Source organism: Athene noctua, chromosome 10 (genome assembly GCF_965140245.1).
Source record: "Athene noctua chromosome 10, bAthNoc1.hap1.1, whole genome shotgun sequence".
Taxonomy (NCBI): domain Eukaryota; kingdom Metazoa; phylum Chordata; class Aves; order Strigiformes; family Strigidae; genus Athene; species Athene noctua.
In genome coordinates, this window is record NC_134046.1 from 13,526,407 (window position 1) to 13,546,548 (window position 20,142).

At 53.6% G+C, this 20,142-nt stretch overlaps 2 protein-coding genes across 2 annotated transcripts; one reads left to right on the forward strand and one right to left on the reverse strand.

Moving 5' to 3' along the window:
- The first annotated feature begins 5,005 nt into the window (after nt 1-5,005).
- Nucleotides 5,006-11,018, forward strand: CAV3 (caveolin 3). Its single transcript, XM_074914497.1, has 2 exons — nt 5,006-5,219; nt 8,908-11,018. Exons 1-2 carry the CDS (start codon nt 5,106-5,108, stop codon nt 9,247-9,249), a joined length of 456 nt encoding a protein of 151 aa, XP_074770598.1. The 5' UTR covers nt 5,006-5,105; the 3' UTR covers nt 9,250-11,018.
- A 1,033-nt stretch (nt 11,019-12,051) lies between these two features.
- Nucleotides 12,052-19,319, reverse strand: OXTR (oxytocin receptor). Its single transcript, XM_074914118.1, has 3 exons — nt 19,239-19,319; nt 17,743-18,912; nt 12,052-13,268 (listed from the first exon to the last, which is right to left on the reverse strand). Exons 2-3 carry the CDS (start codon nt 18,671-18,673, stop codon nt 13,021-13,023), a joined length of 1,179 nt encoding a protein of 392 aa, XP_074770219.1. The 5' UTR covers nt 18,674-18,912; nt 19,239-19,319; the 3' UTR covers nt 12,052-13,020.
- Between the last annotated feature and the right edge of the window lie 823 nt (nt 19,320-20,142).

The following is a 20,142-nucleotide window of genomic DNA, read 5'->3' on the forward strand; positions in this document are numbered from 1 at the left end:
TACACTAGGGAATGGATCATTAAAACTGAGCTTTAACCTGCAACAGATAATCCGAAGAGATAAAAGGTGCTTGTGGGAAGGAGACATGAAAGTAGTTTTGCTTTGCTTTTTAAAAAAAAAAAAGATTAAAGGAGAGCTCTTCTGCAAGCACTGAAGGCAGAGCTGATCCTTTACCCTCGCTCTCATCTGGAAGCACCTTCCACTCACACAAAATACTCATTCATTTCCTTGCCTTGCTACACATGCTAAACTGAGCTGAAGGATTAAAAGCCCCTGAGGTCAGGATTTATGCAACGAGTTATTCCTCCTGCTTTATCTTAAGACTTAATTTGCCAACATCACTTTGTACCCGGCTCTCCTCTCTCCCACAGCATACTGCATGCTATCAGAGGACTCGACAGCAAAATCTCCCTATTTCTTCTCCTTCTTTATTATTCCTTCACTGCAATTCTGGTCTGTTTTCATAGGAGCTTTGATTTCTGCAAGATTTATTTCTGCTTTATTCTTTTCTGCTCAAGAGATATATTTTACTTGCTGGGACCAAGCAGCAGGTTATTTATCTGACCTCTAGAAGGCTTCTCAATTCATAGCACCAGTCCTTCTAGCCCACAGCCAGCCCAGGTATTGATAACACATTTACCAAAAGCAATACACCCCTTGCGATCATGTAAAAGGCTGTTCAGGGGGGCAACGGTAACTATTTGTTTCTGCAGAGGGAAACTTGTCACAAGGTTTTCTGACAAACGTCCTCAAAGTGAAATATTTGAATATCAGTGCAACTGGGCTTCGACTCCCACATGTGCCCCCAGACACCTGGGATATGCTGAGAAGCAGCAAGGGGAGCAGCACCTGCCCCAGGCATCGGGACAAAGCAAGCCTCAGTGGCACCCATTTTGGAGGAGGTCTGTCCATCAGAGAACAAGAAGTTGACCCGAGTAGCGGTGACCAGGCATGGCCTGCACTGCCGAGCCCCGCTCCTCCTGGATCACCTCTCCTGCCTCCGCTGCATATGGAACTCTTTCCACTTTCCTGCAAGAAAAAAAGCCTTCAAAGACTTGATGTACAGGGAGATAGGAAAAACACTCCAAGCTAAACAGCAGCAGTGGAGTCTCCTCCATATCCTAAGGGATACCTGATGGTTTGGAAAGGTTTTAAGATGAGGAGGACCAAGCCACACACCCGAGCCCTGCTTCTCTGGAAAGCTCTAGCCTGAAATAGTGACCCCAGCAGCAGACAAGCTGCACCTCCTTCTCCCTCTGTGCTGCAGACAAAGCTTCAAGAGGAGCTGCTCCTAAGATGGGAAGAAATTATGGCAGCAGCAAAGAGCTGAATAAAAGGGGCTTCTCAGTGCAGTGGCCACCAGCAATATCATATTTATAGGGTAGGAGCCATCCTCTGGTAATGGGCACCCCAGATTCCTGCACTGGGGTGGGGAACTGGGTTTTAAAACACTCAAGAGTGCTCCATGTGTGCAAGGAACACTCCATCTGCCCCTTTCTTTGCATGAGCTCAAATCCCCTCCATCCATGCTCAGAGCTGGACAGATGTATGGACAAGGGCTGGCTGAGGGTGGCTGCACTCATGGGACAAAGGGACCAGCTGAAGCTTAGGGCTTACCCAGAGCCTGTGCAGGCTGGTGCAAGAAAACCTCTGCAAGGAGAAGCCCCTGGTTTGGAAGGAGGAATGCATTTGCTATACAAAAGCTGAACTTTGTGTTGAAAGGCACAATGACTTTATTGCTGCACAGCTGAAGTGTGAGCTGGTACTAGTGAGGGTCTCCACAAGACACGCCATGGCCAGCAAATTCTTTCAGTGCATCTCATCTATATCCAGCCCCAGTGGAGCATTATTTGCCAAAACTTTTATTCTTTCATCATCTATACTTGGCAGTCAAACTTCTGGTTGTCGTTAGTTACTAACAAACTAATATTACCGTTAGTCCACTGTAGCATCTGCACACCAGAAGCTTTTACATGGTGTCCCATTCACAGTCTTAAAGTACTCCGAAATAGATTTATTTATAGCATCTACGGTGCAACAGAATATTTATCCTCTCTCGTTGCTACTTGAGACCCTTACTATCTGCACATTAACTACTATGCGGGTTCACATTTTCCTACTCCCACTCCTGGGACACCAAAGCTGCGTGCCCGGGTGCAGACAGCATGGACCAGCCCAGCCCAAGCCTAAAGACAGAAAATGACTCACACTGTTAGAAATCCCCTACAAGAGGTGGGGCAGGGTGCAGCAAAGCAGGGACAAGCACATGTTGCACCCCACGTCTGCTTTGCCATCCCCTCACACAGCCCTGGGGCTCAGGGCAGCTGGTTGAGCTCCCCAGACCATCAAACCCCCCCTTCCCAGTGTAAAGCCTTCCACACAGGATGGGTCAAGGAAAATGCAGCAGAGCAAGTATATCATGTCGCACTCCTCCGTCTGTCAAGGGACAGCACTGCCAGGAGCAGCTGTGCCTCCTAAATTCGGTGCTGGTTCCTGGCCAAGCGAGCATTGCTCTTACTCATGCATGCCACCTCCGCTCACAGCCCCACTCACCCCAGCAAAGTGTTCCTTCGGCTCAGAGTAAGGGGAAAACAGCTGATTTTGCAAAAACACCCTTCACAATCTGCTCAGCCATCACAGCAGTGGTGCTGCAAAATTTTGTTAGAGAGGAATTCAGCCATGACAGACCCACCCCGGCCTTAAAGCCAGTGCCCAAAGCTTTGGGGCACGGAGAATTTTTTACTTTCAACACCAGCCTGTGCTGGGTTTGGGTTCTTCCAGCTGCTGCTCCTGAGGAGCCGGTGCTGACACCACAGACAGGGGGGCAGGTCTCTGACCAAGGGTCCAAGGACAAGGACCCTCTGAAGGTCAAGGACAAGCAGGCAGCTTGTCTTAACCCAGGCTTGGGGTATTCCCACAGCTGACCAGCTCTGAGCATGTTTTACCACAGACAGCCAATGCTGTGGGAAGACCAAGGAGTGGGGCCAGCCTGAGGCACCCCACTGGCGAGAGACCCAGAGACATGGAACCAGTGCTGCTGAAGGGTTTTCCAGCATCCCTTTACCCTGAAAAATGCAGCCAGGACAGGGTTGCTGGTGGGCACTCCTCTCCAGAAGCAACCTACCCAGATCTAAACCCACATCCTTACGCTCATAAACCTTCACAGAGTTTTTCCCCACTCCACAGGTGCCTCCTTTGCTCTTGCAATACCCCATGGGTTTGCATGGCTACTTTCCCACCCCCAGCTCTGCCCTCTCCCTCCCTACAGGAGGATCAGGGGGTCCCCTGACAAGCCACAGTCAAAATTTTAGCCACAGATATAGCAAAACCCAGGGCATCACCACATCCGCTTTCACTAGAGGTGAAATCAAGAAAAACAGTTTCCAGACTGAGGTACCAAGAAAATACTGAAAAATCCCTGACTCCAGAAAAAATACTGAAAAAATCCTGCAGGCAACAGCAGGAGTTAGAGGAGCCTGGCAGTCTTTGACCTGCAGTAAGGCACAGCCCTCACCATCACAAGTTCTCAGGGAAAATGAATACACCCAAGAGACCTGCGACACCTCAGCCAAATGAAGGAACACAATCCCATTTTTGCACAGTATTATATCAACTCAAAGGGCTGGAACAAAACCATCGCAGCGCTGAAAGCTCCAGGCAGCAAGCCATGTGGTTTGATAAAGACAGCAGTGCACAGGCACTGATGGCTTTGGAAGGCAGCAGCCTTTTGCAGTTAAAATACTTCCCCCCACCAAGCCAGCCAGGCACACGAGCTCTGCAGTGGCAAAGCAATACAGGTGTCCCTGCCAGGGTTTGCCAGAGGCGATGTTTCACCTCAACAAGGAAACCCAAAGTACTTCCCAGCCAGCAGTACCCCATGCCTGTGCCAGTTCACACCTGAAATGGCTCAAGAACCGCTCAGACACACGCACCTCATGAACACTTAACATTAACAGGGTAAATACACCATTGCCCCCTTGAGAGGTTTTGCCCCCAAATGCTGCAGCGTGTGGTACCAACATGAGGCTTGCTGGTGGTAAGTCACAGCCACCGGCTGTGTCACCCTGACATCACTGTCCTCACCAAGGGCATCCCCAGCACCGCACAGAAAGGCTTCAGAGCACCCGTAGGGGCAACCTTTACCAACGGGACACACGATGGGAGAATAGAGCTCTGTTATCCCAACACTACTTCAAATGAACATGTCTATAAACAAGTGATTAGGCAGAAGCTTTGGGTGGTTGGTTTGTTTGGTGGTTGGTTTGTTGGTGATTTTTTTTTTCCACAAAACCATTAATTTCAAACAAACCTTCAGTTTACGAAAACCAGGAGAGCACTGAAAACGTTGATGAAGATTATCAAAACACAGCACGAGTTAAATGAATCTTCATTAATATGCTAAATGTCACTGTGCCCAGTGTTTGTGGAGATATCCCAACCATTATAGATCTGTGGGTTGGTCTGTTGGATTTCCTCAAGTTTCTCTGTATGAAAACAGCTGGAATAGAAGAAATCCAAGACAATACCATGAGCTGCCCTCTGAGTTCCCAGAAGGACCCTGAGGCTCGATGGCCATCCCAGGACAATGTGGCTTCTCTGGGTGTTATTTATAGACACAATTCCTGTCTTTCCTGAGCCACTTCACTTGCAGATTCATAAACAATAATTTCCCTAGTAAACAACTATTTCTCTCAGGCTTTTGAGGACTGCCCAGTTTGGGCATCATTTCTCCCACACTGCCTTCCCTCATGAAGAGAAAACCCCACCTGCACAGGTGGGCTGGGGGGGCTGCACACCCACCCCTCTGTGCCACCCTTGCCCCAGCTCAAGGGCCAACAGCCACCCATACACATGCCCCCCTGACCCAGAGGTGACACCATGGGGGCTGTCCCCAGCAAAGCCCCTTTAAGGGACACTTCAGGGCGGTCACAGGAGGCACAACATTAATTTTAGCCTGGAGCGCTGCCAGGGGTGCAGGGCAGCTGCTGCGGAGGCTTGGGGGGGGGCAGTGCCTCCACACCCTGCCCTCCCCCAGGTCCTCCTCCAGCAGAGACCCCATTCCCTGTTCCGGCACCATCGAGAGCCAAGCTGGCAGCAGAGCAGCCATGGCAGAGGAACGTACTGAGCTGGAGGAGAGGATCATCATCAAGGACCAGCACACCAAGGAGATCGACCTGGTGAACAGAGACCCAAAGCATATAAACGAGGACGTTGTCAAGGTAGGACTTTCTCAGCACTGTGTTTCAGAAGCATCGCTGTCTCCTTAATGCGATTAGCATATTGGTATCATCCTTGTGCACTTGGCTTGAGCTCAGCCAGGGCTGTAAGTCCCTGGTGCACGTGCCTGAAGAGGTGACCCTGTCTCAGGTGCAGGGAGATGACCTGCCACAAGCCACCACCCTGCTGCCTGGCGCATCCAGGAGCCCCCTGGGCGGCATGCATGGCTCCATTTAATGCCATATCTCCCATTCCTTGAATGCACTCTCCAACTTCACGGGCTGTAGCTTGAAAATTTATGGAGATGCCTTCCTTTGTACCAGTAAGGAGGGAGCCAAAAATTAAACAGGGTCAGCCCATATCACTGATTTACAGGGAACCTTGGAAAAAGGCTAATCCTCAAGACCTGACAACCTGAGCACCAGAGCATGCAGATACACATTGTGCTCTTTGGAAGAAGGGTGTTTCTCTCACACGGCAGCAGGAGGGTGCAGCAAGCCTCCTCAGTCTATTTTTGATCAAGAGGACTTTCAGTCTAGCTGAACAGGGAAACATTTTCCTGAATGCTGACCACTGAAACACGGTTACTCTAAGCTTTGTTAGCATTATGCCAAAAATAATTTTGGCCCAAAGGAGAATAAAAGGAGATGGAAGGCTTTTGTTAAAATTGTATTTGAGAGATCAAAATTGATGATGTGCCAGAAGGGACAGCATGAACCGAGCCTGCTCACAAAGGCTTTGTAACGGGCCATGACCTCGATCATAGTGCTGAAATGCAAGCCTGCATTTGTGCATTAAAACACTATTACAGCTAAAACCACTGCATGGTCAGTTTAAAAGTCCCCAGATATGCTGTGACAGTGACAGCCTTAGCTGGGCACCCCTCTAGCACAGCGAGACATGCTGTCACAGCTGCCAGGCACCTCGGTACCTCAAGTGCGTCCCACATCTGTGCCGTGCCATGACAGCGCATCCCAAGAGCCCTGGCTCGGGGCTCATCCCTGCCATCGACCACGCTGCTGGCACGGCAAGGACCGGGACAGCCTGCTCACCCCTGTGCCAGACAGCACCTACCTGCTTGCCAGCTCAGATATGTCTACCATTGGGGGGTAATTCCAGCACCTTCCAGGCCATCCCTAACCCCTCGTGCCAGGCCCATTCCCAAAAGCCTGTAATAGGATTTTCAAGCTCACCCACTTACATGGCCGCACTGCTCCTTCATCAGCTTTGGAAGCTTTCAGAGCGTTTGCTCAAGCTACCTAACATTCCTCCCACCTTAAAAATAGCACAGCAGATAAGGCTGGGGAGGGAGAGCAGAGCCACCCCTGGGATGGGGAGCACAACTCACCCCACTGCCACCAGACAGCATCCTGAAGGGAAAGCCAAAGCCTCCCCACTCTCCAGTGGACAGCAATACCCTGGAAAACACCCTGGGCATTAAAGTGTGGGATGCTCTAAATGTACAACAGGTAGAGAGGCACCCACCAGGGAGGAGCAGGGCTCTTTGCAGGCTGAAGGGTTCACATGGCCATAGATAAACCCACCCCCAGCATTACGGTGCCACAGCCAGAATTTGGGACCATGTTACAGCTAGAGCAGGAACAGCACCCACAGAGGCTTTGCAGAGCTTTGGAAGCCTTGTCCCAGGTAAAATAGAGAGCAACAGCACAATAGCTGCTATTGCTGGTCCCCAAACACCTCGGGGCAGTGCCCAGGGCTCAGCCTCTGCCTCCACTGCTCTTCTAGACCCACTTCTTGTGCCCTGTTAGCAAAAGGAGCAGCAAGGTAGAGACTCACTCTCCTTATAGCCTGCTGCTCCCTTCGTTAATTGCCCCCTGATTAGCTCATCAGGCAGCTGTGCAGAGACCTGCTGCTCCAGCCTGCCGGGGCTCTCCTGGGAGCTGCCATCCGGAACCCCAGGATCAGTGACCTGCTGCACCCTAACTCACATCAGTATCTCTCCCAGCACCTCCTGCCCACTCCAGGAAATTAAAGGTGATGCAGAATGATTTTATGATCAAAGTGCTTCTGAAACCAGAATGGATATTGCAATTTAACATAAAAGTACAAAGAGACACATCAGCTTCCCAAGGAAAGGCCACGTTATTTTTCAAGGCAAAGAGCTTGGTTCACATACTCCCTAGGAATGAGCTACACCATAATGAGATCTTTAAGTGTAGTTCAGAGGCTTTTAAGAGTATTTGTCATTCAGAGACACTCCCAGTGCCTGCACATAACAACGCTCTCCCTGTAAGGGTACAGCCCAGCCGGTCTCTCCCTCTTCAGACAGAACACAGACAGACAGAATGGAGCACCTCGCCTCCGCATATAGAAATAAATAAATCGTAAATCAGGAGGGCTGTTGGATTATTATCAGCACAAACCACCTTCTTGATGAGCAGGCAGCCCATGTCCCTGAATGCTAAAAAAGGGTAGGAACAGGCTCTGGCCTCCTCCAGAGTAAACACTCCCATGCACAGCTCCCGTTCCGAGGGCCTGTGCCCAGCCCTGGCACTGGGAAGCACCAGCCACAGCTCGGGCACTGGCACTGGGAACGTGTCCAGGAGAGGCCAAGCCTGAGCTCTTGTGCTGGAGGTTAAGCCTGTGCGCTGTGCTGCCCATGGGCTGGGGCCAGGCACTGCCGGGGGCCCTGTGCCACCCCCCGCTTGGACCCCTGCGAACCAGGGCTGCACCAGGGCTTGTCCTTGCTCAGGGGGTTGATCTGTCCTTCCCCCACAGCCCTTGTTCTCCCCAGCCCCCTCCATTCTGGCTCTCCTCTCACATTGCAGCAGATCCTCCTCCTTGCACTAGGGACAACCCCCCCAAACCTCCATCTTCTTGCCACATCCTGCTCAGACGAGGGAGACAAGTGACTTAGATTCATAAATCCCCAGCCACGCGGACAACGGTGAGACAAGTCTCAAAATCCATGCGCAGACATTTAATAATTTCCCACAATGTACTAACTGGATACATGATAATTGGCTAAATATATAACAAGTTATGGCAGGTGATACAGTATGCCTTGTGTTACTTCATGGTAGTGAGGGAAAAGGGGAAAAATAAAAGAGATAGAGAGAGAATAGAGAAGTAGAGATCACTGGTCCAGGTTCCTTCATTGGTCCCATCAGAGTCTGTCCAGGATGCATCCATCTTCTTCACTTCTTCATGTCTTCCTTTTCTCTTTCTAGATTTCACTTCTCACTCCCTCCCCTCAATTTATACACACTTTCCTTGGGTCCGACCCCTAGGTAGACCTACATACCTACGTATCCCATGGATGGGGAAGGGTAAGGTGCTTCATGGGATGATGTAATTAGCATGATATTGTTAATCTTCATTAGCATATGCAGGGTGTCAACTTTAATATGCATTTCATGGATAATGAAGCAAAGGTCATTCACATTACAGATGGTCCTTGAAACTTTACACAATGCCCCAGAGCCTTCACAGGGCTCCCTCCTGCAGCCCACCCTGTGCTATCCAGGCAGCTTTATTATCCTATATATATATATATGTATAGCTGTCTATAGATAGTTTTGTTACTTGCAAGTGTTTCAGAAATTCCTTGTTTCAGAGAGACCTTGCTCTCCCCATCCTTTATCTCTCTCAGGCTGTTTTTTCTCACAGGCCTGCTTCTCTCAGGCCCTGTTTCGGGGGGTTACAAGTTATCTCTCACACTTCTCCCAGGTGGATTTTGAGGATGTGATAGCCGAGCCTGTGGGAACATACAGCTTTGACGGCGTCTGGAAAACCAGCTACACCACCTTCACCGTCAGCAAGTACTGGTGCTACCGGCTGCTCTCTGCCATCCTGGGCATCCCCCTGGCAGTCGTCTGGGGCTTCCTCTTCGCCCTCATCTCCTTCTGCCACATCTGGGCAGTGGTGCCCTGCATCAAGAGCTACCTGATAGAGATCCAGTGTGTCAGCCGAATCTACTCCCTCTGCATCCACACCTTCTGCGACCCGCTCTTTGAGGCACTCTCCAAGATCTGCAGCAACGTCAGAGTTGCTCTCCGGAAGGAGATCTAGGTCCCTCCAGCCATCCCAACTGGCCCTCGCACACAACCACCCACTGCGCAGCGTGCCCTGCCCTTGGGCACACGGACACCCGTGCCCAGAGACACGCACGGTGCCAGCGCCGCCGTGGATGCTCCCTGCAGACTGAGGCATGCTGGGCTGCCCCTTCCTCCATCCCAAAGCCAGCAGCTTTAGGAGAAGAGAAGCCCATGGAGGCTCAGCAAGCAGCCCAGGGAGAGCTCCCTGCCCTCCTGGACTCCTGCTCCTGCAGGAGGGACCCCAGCATCTCCTGGGCCACAGCCTTGGGCCACGACCTGCAGCGGCAGAGCGAGGGGTGCAGAGATGCTGCTGGACAACAGACCAAACCCCGCCTGCTTCTGCATCCCTTCGCTCGAGCATGACACTAAGAGAAATACTTGCATATGAATTACTATTTGCAATTACTATTGCAAATAATTGTTGTTGTGGAAGCTTCTGTATTAAATCACGCTGCACAAAAATTTTATGGATAGAATAGTGAAAAAAACCTTTTTTTTTCACGTGTGTTTACATTTCAGCAAAGCTTTGCAATCCAGCTCAATCAGTGCATGAACTGTTGTATCTGCTTTTTGGGAGTACATGCTGAGCCGGGGCCATCAGCAATTGCAAAAACCTCTGTGGCAGTTTGACACCCACTACTTAATCATGGGGAATTGTCCTGCTTTGTGGTGAGGATTCCACGGGGAGCAAAGCACAGGCAGGCAGCAGCCCTGCGCATCACCCCGAGCACGCTGGGCAGCAGAGTGGGCAGCTGGGCAGCACCGCAGCAGCAGCGAGAACCGATGGCTCTTGATAATTTTGCTTGAGAAATGACAAAGCTTGGCTTTAATTAAAGCTTTGGCTCATTTCTAGGGCAGAATACATGCTTGCTTGTGTGGTGCTGGGTAAGCTCCAGCCAACAGTAATGCACTTATGGCCCAGGCTGGGATGGAGTGACTGAGGCTGAGGGGGTAGGACCTTGCGGACCCTTGGGCAGACCCCCATCCAGTGCGCTGCCCAGCACCTTCCCTCCAGACCATCACCTTCCCATCGCATCTCAGGGAGCGGAGGAAGGAGCCTCCTCCAGGACACTGCCCGCTCCCAGCCACTCTGGCTCCAGCGAAAAGACAGGGGCGAGAGGAAAAAAAAGTCCAGTTCAGCCCCACTTCCTCCCCTGTATTGTCAATTAATTTCTTTAGTCCATCTTCCCTGAAACCGTACTTTAACTTTGAGGCACTTAAACGTTTTTTTTGCTCTGGCCTTAAGTGCTTTGCTGAATCAGGGCCCAGGAGGTCTCGTTGTTCAAAGGTTATTCTCAATTGTATTCATGTGCTTTTTTCCCTTGGCTTCCAACAAAGACTCAGAGCCAAAAATCTTTTCTAGTGCCATGCCAAGGACAAGAGCAAGCCAGATTTTCTATTGGTGCTCTTCCAATGGCTTGGGATTGTGGACTTCCATTATTCTGTGGAGATATAGCCCCCATGCTCTAACAACACCAGGCCTTGAGATGGATGGAGTGATTAAAAAAAAAAAAAAAAAAAAATTTGTAGGGGGAAAAAGTCTCCAAAAATACTTTATCATGAACATTTTTTAAAGCTTTCTGTGGGAATAAAAATTATTAAAACCAATACTGGGATTATATTCTTTTTAATTGTTTTTTGTTCTAGTAGTTCACAGCCTGAACCCCAAAAAACCTCCAGAAACCTGATCTCCCCACCACAGTGATCTGTGGGCTCCCCCCACATGGAGCACACGCTGCTCAGGTGTCAGCACCTCTATTTCACTTTTGACCCTTATGAAAAGCTTTTTGGCAGCACGTTCGACATCCTTCCGCTGCGATGAACCTGGCACTCCTCTCCACATCCCCATCTTGTTGCAGCCCGGGGATGGTGCAGGAGCTTGGCCATGGGCTGCAGCATCACTAGTGAAGGCACGGCCTGACCCCACCACCACAGCCAGGAATTGCAGCCAGAGCTTGCGAAGCAATGTCCTGCCTCCCCCAAACCTTCCATCTTCCTCCGTCCAGCAATCCTGGTAAAATCTATCACCGTATCACATTCCCTTCCTGGCAGACAGAGGATGCGCCAGGACCCCAGGTTTACCATAAAATGGGAACCCCCTGCCTTGTGTTGTGCCGGAGATAATTATTCTCAAGGAGAAAGAAGGTGAACATGGGAGGAAAACACTACATGCTTTCCCAAGGAGTGAAACCAGTCTGGTAAAATGTGATGAGACTGAACGTGCCTGGTCATCATATTCAGCAAAAGTGCTCATAGATCCCTTGAAGCTACTACAAAAAAAAAAAAAAAAATCAGGAATTCCAGGATATGAAAGGTGAAAATGTACCTGTTGCTGACAGTGAAAAACTAAAGTACACATTTAAACGCATTTTTCATATTCATTCCCAACAAGTAAGGCCAAATCATATCACCCTTTGTCTGCATGCACACCCCCCCAGCCGCAGACCCGGGTGGGAGCAGGAGCAAAGGCCGGAGCAGCGCCTGCTCCCGCTGGATCCAAGTGCCACCAGATTCCTGGGAAAGCTCCCACTGTCTTCAGCCAGAGCTGCACGTCCCCCTGGCTGTGCCACCCCCAGCGGGCACGTCACGGCAAGCCTCGTGCCATGGCATAAAGCAGCGTGCGGGTCCTGGTGCATGGTGCAGTACTCAACAAACAAAAGCATCGTTATGCTGAGCATACTTGGGTCTTGTGTTTAGAGCACTGTTTCCCATAGGTTTCCTTCATTTTCTTAGTCTGATGCTCCTTCTGCACTTCCCCTCTCACCTTCCATCAAGACATGGTCAGAAAACTTTATTTACAGCTGTTTATTAACAATAAAAAATCCATGCCATAAGCATGACCTTGTGCGTTACAGAGCAGTAAGACTGTATCGGTGTAAAAGATTAAATGCGATCTGTGGTAAACCCAAAGCAAAAGCTTGTCCTCAGGGGACACAGCAGGGGTTTCTCTGTTAAACCCCACGGAGCCCCGCTGCCACCCCACATGCCTGCCTTCAGAGAAGCTTTTGAGCCTGCTCAGCAAACATACTATTGCACAGATCCCCTGGGCCTGCAGCCATGTCCAGTCTCCTGGCTCCTGCTGACCTGCACGCAGCCTCACACCGCACACGGGGCAGCGCTGGGGGGTGCAGGGATGCCCGGACATTAGTGTGCTGTCCCCAGCCTTGTCCCTGCTGTCCCCCCAGCCCATGGCAGCAGGACTGCCCTGCCCTGTGCCAGTGGTGCCACCGGTAAGCCTGGGCTGGGGGACACCGGGCTGGCACCACGCAGAGATGCAGGGATGGGGCATCTTCAAGCAAAGCAAGCGTGCCAGGTGCTGGCATCCCCCAGGATTCCTGCAGAGAGTGGAGACAGGGCCAGTGCCTGAAGCCTGTGTGCCCAGGGTGGCACCTATCACCCTGTGCTCCAGCCCCCTGCATCCAACAGGAACATAGCATGCCCACCTCAGCAGTGTGGCATTGTTCAGGGCAAAACCTGTCCCTCCCAGTGGTATCTCAAAGCCACCGATGGCAGTGGTTTGGGGGCTGAGAAGCAGGTTCCTGGTGCCCAGTCCCAGGCTGCACTGACATTTGGACCACAGAAGTCCTCCCCCCACTCCCACCTCAGTTAAATAAGGATCGCTGTACATGCTTACAGGCGCACAGACATATATACACCTATGTATAGAGACTCTGCCTTGCTTGGGTCCAGCTTTTCACAGGGAAGCGCCAGAGGCAGAGCGGTGGAGTCCCAGCTGGAGATGCCTTCACGTCATGGACGGCTGCATGAAGCTCCTCTGGCTCGTGCTCTTGCAGCTGAGGACGAAGGAGGAGGAGTTGCTCTTCTTGCCGACGCTCAGGTCACACGCTGGCCGTGACTTCAGGTAGTGTGCGGAGCAGCAGAGAAAGCGCCGCATCAGGTCGTGGAAGAGGTGCCCCGTGTACAGCATGTAGATCCAGGGGTTGCAGCAGCTGTTGAGGCTGGCCAGGAGCATGGCGATGATGAAGGGGGAGGCTGCAAGGCAGAAAGCAAGGCAGCGTCAGGGCACGGCGTGGGCAGCAAGAACCAGCACCCGGGGAGGTGGTGGGCACCAGGCACAGACCACAGTGGGCTCTGCCGGCACCGCGACACCTTGTCCCCCGCCGGGGATGGGCTGCCCTGGCTGCGGGAACACCACTGTCAGTACATCGGTAAAGAGGAGCTGGTGGGAAGCCAGTCTGGGTTTAAACAACTTGGGCTTAGGTTTTTTTCCCCCACCCCCAAAGAGCTGCATGTCCCCTGCTCAGGTCCTGCGCTGCTGCCTGCTCAGCGTTACCAAGAATTGCCTTGCCAAGAGGCAGAGCTGCCCCCAGCATCACCGACACAATTTGCCTTTATCCTGCCCAAAGCAGGGAGGAGGGAGCGCAGCCTCTTGGAGTTGCCATGGTAGAGAGCGGGACCTGGAACAAAAAGAGATGGGTTGCTCATTTTTCCCCCCCAGCAGCCAGTATGGGGTGGACTAGTGGCTTTCATCCTCTAGGGCTGTGGGGAAGCCGTGGGGCAGCACTTCTGTGAAGTGGCTGTGGGGAGGGACAGAGTTTTTATTCTGCTCCCTGTGTTTTCAGCCCATCTTCTAGTCTCATGCTCTGAGGAGACGTGCCAGCAGTAAGGATATGCACGTGGGTTTGGCTGCTTCTGGTCCTTTTCTGTCTCTGCAAAAATCCACTCACAGTTTTTAAACTAGAAAAGAAGTGTGAATAATGAATACCAGTTTCCAAATTCACCTTTAGCCAACTCATCCATAATTCCTGCTCTAGTGATGTGCAGTCCAACTGCTTTTAATTTCAAGCATACACTAAAAGAAATCCACAGGGAATGGCTTACAAATCCCAGCGCAAGACCTGAAATACATCATAGCATTTCTATCCACTTAAAAAAACCTTCCAAGGGCTGACTCAGCTCTACTGTCTGTGGGAGATAAATTGAATTTGGTGGAGCTTACTGCAGGGCAGATCTGAAGCGTGGGTCTGTCCCCTCTCTGGCGGGACTGCCAGAGACCCCCCAGAGGCGCTGCAAAGCACAGCTCTGTTCCGCAGGAACGTTTGCATTCCCTGGGCTCTGGAAGACCCCCTCAGCGTGGGGCTGGGGATGTTGCCCTGGCAGGAGGGGTCAGCAGAGGCAGGAGGCTGTGCCCAGGGAAGGGAGCTCTGCTGTGAACACCACTACAGAACTGAAATGAAACGAGGACTGTCACTGATTCCCACATCCAGAGATGCTGTCGCTCACCATCCATGATCCAGGGCACCAGCTCCCAAGATTAAGGGACCAATGTATCAGAGCTGTGCTGCTTCACAGCCTCCCCAGTATCTTCAGAGATGCTTGAAGCCAACTCTGACTCAAAGCTCAAAATGCCACCTGTAACATATATTATCTGTAAGGTGTGTGCAGCAGAAACCTTGTTCTGACCAACAGCCTGCGAAGGACCCCCAGTGCTTAGCTGGCACCTGAATCACAACCCATAGCTCCCACCCGCACTTCCAGAGGCTGTAGGTTTGTGTGGCCAGCATTTGGGGATCCCCACTGATGGGCCTGGGTATGCAGGACCAGGCTGACATCCCCAGCCCCTCTCCAGACACGCAGCAGCCCGACGAGCCCGGCACCACAGCTGCTCTCCAACGTGCTCAGCACTCGCATTTTGGCACTTTCAGCTGCTCCATGGCAGCCACAGGGAAGGGACAAAACAGGGGCTGCCTGGCCCTGACACTGCAGGCACCCGGGGTGTGGGACAAGGTGATAGCAGGGCTGGGGAGAGGGAGAGCAGGGCCAGGTGAGCAGACAGCAGTGTGGAACCCCAGCCCCATCCTGCCACTCCACCTGGCACTGCTCAGTGCAGGGGTGCAGCTTCAGCACTTCACTCACCTTATTTCCCTGAAGCTGGTTTATGAAACGAGGAAAGCCCGTGTAGAACACTACTGAGGTGTATCAGTGGTAGCAGGGTAAGACCTCCCTGATTATCACTATACTAAGAAAAGACAGCTTCTCTAGTTTGTTTTCTTTACAGCCTTATCTCTTACTCCTGACACATGCCAAACCACAGCAGACTTTGCACCCTGGGACAGTGAAAGCACAACCCGTGGCAGATGGGAGCAGCATTAGGGTTTTACTCACAACTGCATGTCCCTCTGCAAACACCCAAGATCTGTGTCTCACCACGATGCGGGACGCAACGCACAGCCAGAAAACTTCAGCGTGCCTGCTCAGGATTCATTAGGATTCAGGTAGGTATTAACAGCCTTTCTCTTGCCAGGGGAACATCTTTATGACATCGTATGCAGAGAAAACTGAACATTTTCTTAAGGAGGTGACCCCCCTCACAGAGCCCTTGTGATCTGCTCGTCACCTCCCAGGGTGCAGGCCCTTGGTGGCCGGTGCTGCACAGGAGCACCCTGCCTGCCTGCTCCTCTTCCTCCTCTGCTGCCATGCCCACGCAGGCTGCAAAGCCTGCAGGATGAGAAACGGCCAAATCCCCTTTCTGCTCTGGGGTTTGCCTCTGCCAGGTGCCCCGCAATGCTGCTCAGCCAAGGCAGCCCGAGCCTGGCTGCGAAGGGAAAGAAATCTGGGAGTCAGGGCAGGATCGCAGCAGGAAAGCAGGAACGCAGCAGCAAAGCCCGTTTCTCCTGCAGAGAGGTCTGACCCTGCCGCCCCACTTGTGCCTCTGGGCAGCCAGCGAGGAGGAAGGTGGGCCTGGGAAGAAGGGCTGGGGTCACCCAGCATTAGCTATCTTCAATAACCCATCTGAGGTTTTTCCTCCCCATGCCAAGACAGCCTTCAGCAAATGCTCTGGTAAAACTCCCACCCTTTACTGCAGCCCCTGAGCAACAGAAATGTGAAGGAAGGGGGAGTTTGCTACAACTCAGCACAGCCGGAGCTTAAGGTGCTAGGTAAAAGCAAAGCAAAGCAGAAAAGGCAAAGCATCACAGGGCCGACTGCACAGGGTGAGCGAGGGAAAGTTTCCCGGAGCAGCAGGCAGGGTGCGATCAGTGAACAGCCCTGCCGTCCCCCTGCTCCTCGCTGCAGGAATCAGCAGAGCAGCAGAGGTTTGTTTGCCCATGAGTCAGGTGGAAGGCCTGGAGATTGCAGATTTGAAATACAGCAAAAAGGAGAGACCCTGCTTCATCCCAGGCTGTATTTAAAAACGAGAAGTTTTGACCAGCCTAAATCAGGTGGAAAACTAAGAGATGGCTGCCTGGAGCACCTAGGGAGGTTTAAAAAGCTGTGCTTCACTTCTCCCCTGAAATAAAAGGAGCAGAGAGAAGCAATAAAGGCAGGATAGGAGAGCTGGAGCCAGGCTACCAGCTTCGGTCTATGGGAGGACAGATGTACACAGGCTGCTGGAGACACCAGGTTTTCCACAGAGCAATGTATAGCTGGAACAGGGTTAAAGAAGGGAAAAGAGCACATGGTGTGAGCAAGCCCATGCCCTCCGCTGCAAAGCCCCTGCTGTGGCAGGGCTGCCAGGGGGCTGGGACAGGGTTTCAGCTCCTCATCAGTCTGTGACATCCCCAGACTCAGCATTTCTGTTTAGTTGGGTCAGTCTGTCCAAGGAAGAGTTGTCCCTGGAACCACTTTTGTGCCCTTTCTCCAGCCTCACAAACTTGCGCAGAGTTTTTCTTTTAAGCTTTCCCAGGTGGTTCTCCCTGTGGGTGCAGAGGGACCATCAACCACCTTCTCCTGGGGACAACACAGACTTGCCCCAGCTACAAGTGTTCAAGACCAAGGAGTGTAATATATTTTACTCTGTCTGCAACCTTTGTGATGACAGGATCAGCCAGTGCCAAGTATAAAAAATGGCAAATCAGTGACACCAGGTCCTTTAGGAAAAGCCTTTTCTCATAAATCAGCGGCTTTCTGCAGGAACCATGCTCCAGTCAGAGATAAAATAACAGCAGCACAGTCCTGGGGTGGGTGGAATTGGGAGGAGAGGAGAGGGAAAGGAAGGCAAAAGAGTAGAAAGCAAAGAACTCAGTGAGGACAAAATAATACAGCAAAGGAAAAGAAGTCGGACAATGAGACCGAGTAGTCTTCTGTGGTCACCCCAGCCCTGGGCACCGGTGGGGGCAGAGCTCCCACCCAGCCCCGGCACCCCCCAGCACCCAGGGTGGGCAATCGACACACCCGAGGACCCCAGAGCAGCCCCGGGAGGGCTGAGCTCACACACCCAGGGACAGCAAAAACCTCCTGAGCCACCATCCGCCCAGCCAGAGCCCTGAGTTGCGGTGGCCCTGGATTTGCCAGGGGCTAAGCTAGCCCCCTCTGCACCTGAGAGGCTCGGGCATGGCCACTGCTGCCTGTTGGGTGTTTTTTTCACATTGAGGACTCTCTCCCGTCTCCCTCCCAGCCCCCTGAGACTCAGCTCGGAGCAGAGTTTCTGCTGTCGCTCGCAGCCCGCGAGGCTGCTGTGGGTGTCCCTCTGTGCAGATGGGGGGCTACAGGAGGGGAGAGGACGTACCTTCCTGCGGAGCATTCGTGTCCCACACAGACCACATCTGCACAAAGAAAAAGGGAGCCCAGCACACTATGAAAGCCAACACTATGATGAAGGTCATTTTGACTGTCCGGATCTTGGCTTTAGAGATGAGCCTGGTGCTGCTGACCCTGGCAAATGCCGTCCCGCTGCGGGAGCTGGAGCTCAGCCCCATGTTGGGCCCGTGAGCCGTCTTCAGCTTCACGTTCTGCCAGATTTTGAAGCTGATTAAGCCATAGCAGATGCTCAACATCAACACGGGTATGATGTAGACCATGAGGGTTATCCAGGTGACATAGGCTTTAGGTCCCCAGGGCTGGATGAAATCTGCCCAACAGTCGTAAACCCCGTTCCCCACATCCCTCAGAGAAAATATGTGGATCTGAGGGATGCTGACCAGGAGGCATAGCAGCCAGGTGAGGAGGACAGAGACCCGGTCCGCTCTCCTGTGCAGAGACCTCAGTGGCTGACAGATAGCCAAGCACCGGTCCAGCGACATCAGCAAGAGCATGTAGGTGGAAGCAAACATCCCCACTACCTGCAAGTACTTGATCAACCGGCAAAGGAAATCTGGTCCATAAAACCTGAAGGTGATGTCCCAGATGAGCTGGGGCAGCACCTGGAAAATGGCCACGACCAGGTCAGCGATGCTCAAGTGCTTCATGAAGAAGTACATGCGGGAGTGCTTCTGCCGGGTGGTGTGGATGGCCAGCAGCACGCAGAGGTTGCCGGTCAGGGCGAGGAACAGGATGAGGCAGAGGACTGTCACCTCCACCTTGGCCATGTCCTCGTTCCTCTTCAGGGGGTCCGTGGTGCTGTTCCTGCCGGAGGTCTGGTTCTCCAGGCGGAGGCTGCCGTTCCCCAGAGAGCTGTTGACCGTCCATCCGCCGCTCCCCACGAAGTACAACTTCTCCATGGCCACCCTCGTCCCGCATAGAGCCCGGGGGCTGCCAGGGCGGGCGGCAGATCCTCCGCAGGCGCGTCCCGGTTTGCGGCAGCCGCCTCCCCGCTGCCGGCGTTCCCCCGGCCGGGCTCTGCCGCCCCGCCGCTGCCTTCCCCGGGGAGCAGCCCGGCTGGCCCCGGCCCCGGGGCTGGAGGGCTGGGGGGCGGCTCCACCCCGTCCCCTCCCAGGGCACCCGACGTTTCCGCAGGCTCCTGCCCCCAGACAAAACCAAAGCGCAGGAAGAAGGATTAAGGGCCGGCAGAGAGACGCCGCGTCCCCGCTCCAGCCCCCCCAGCTCCTCCGAGGCTCCCCCCAGAGCTGCCCCAGCCCACACTCAAACCTCGCTTCAGCATCTTCTCCCCGTGCCCTGTCCATCTCCGGAGAGCGGCCAGTTCTCCCACCCACCCCTCCGGGCATCCCTGCCGCCCCTCTCCCCGCACCGGGCATCCCTGCCGCCCCTCTCCCACTTCCCTCCGGGCATCCCTGCCGCCCCTCTCCCCCCCCCCCGCCAGGCATCCCTGCCTCCCCGCTCACCCACCTGCGACGTGCCCCGGGCAGGTCCCCGCAGCAGCGCCGGGGTCCCGCTCCCCTGCTCCGGCCCCTGCCGGGGCTGCCGCCGGTCCCCCCCGCCCCGCTGCCGGCAGCAGCCCCGGCGGGGCGGGCCGGGGGCCGGATCCTGCGCTCGGAACGGCCGCCGCGAGAGGGAGCGGCGGAGCGGAGGCTGCCGGCGGGTCCCACGGTGATGGGCGGGGGCTGGCGGGGAGCAGCGGGGAGCTCTCAACCCCGATAGGGAAGGCGAACCCCCCCCGGGTCATGGCGTCGGGCAGCCTGCTCAAGCGCGGCCCTGACCCCTCGGTGTCTGCAGCCTCCGGGGGTCGGGGAGAGCAGAACCCCCCCGGGCAGGCACAGCGTAGTGGGGCGAGGGGCCATTTTCTCAGGACAGCAGCGTGGGATGGCAGCAGGACCCTGGGAAGGCCACTCAAGGCGGTGGGTGAGATGGTCTTTCTGAGTGGCAGATGGTGGGCCAGGTGTCAGAAGGGCCTTTCGGCGCTGAGGAGGGAGCCGTGGGTGCCCCCTTGGCCCGGGGATTCTGGGGGAGCTGGATTCCAGCAGGCACCCTCAGCAAAGCTCTCACTGCATCTACCAGCAGCACCCAGCGAGGAGGCTCACCCTTTCCTTACTCGGCAGGTGAAACAACCACCGAGAACCTTTTTATTTTCCTTTTGGGTGGATTATTTTAGAGTATTATTAAAGCATTTCTACCAAAGAAGAAAAGGTGGCTGTGTTGGACACCCTTCACCATCAGTGCCGCTAGCTCGGCAGCACATTTTCTGGTTTTCCTGGGACTCAGGCCCCTGCAAGGGAAGTGGGGGCCTGAGTGCAGGCAGGAGTGCTCGGAAGAGCAACCGAGCCACCCCAGCTCCCCTCCAGCAGCCACCAAG

Coding starts and splice junctions, on each gene's coding strand:
- OXTR (XM_074914118.1), bottom strand. CDS start 18,673: ATGGAGAAGTTGTACTTCGTGGGGAGCGGCGGATGGACGGTCAACAGC. Junction 13,269..17,742: donor CACGAATGCTCCGCAGGAAG/GTACGTCCTCTC, acceptor TCTGCCTTGCAG/CCTCCCCCTTCATCATCGCC.
- CAV3 (XM_074914497.1), top strand. CDS start 5,106: ATGGCAGAGGAACGTACTGAGCTGGAGGAGAGGATCATCATCAAGGAC. Junction 5,220..8,907: donor TAAACGAGGACGTTGTCAAG/GTAGGACTTTCT, acceptor CACTTCTCCCAG/GTGGATTTTGAGGATGTGAT.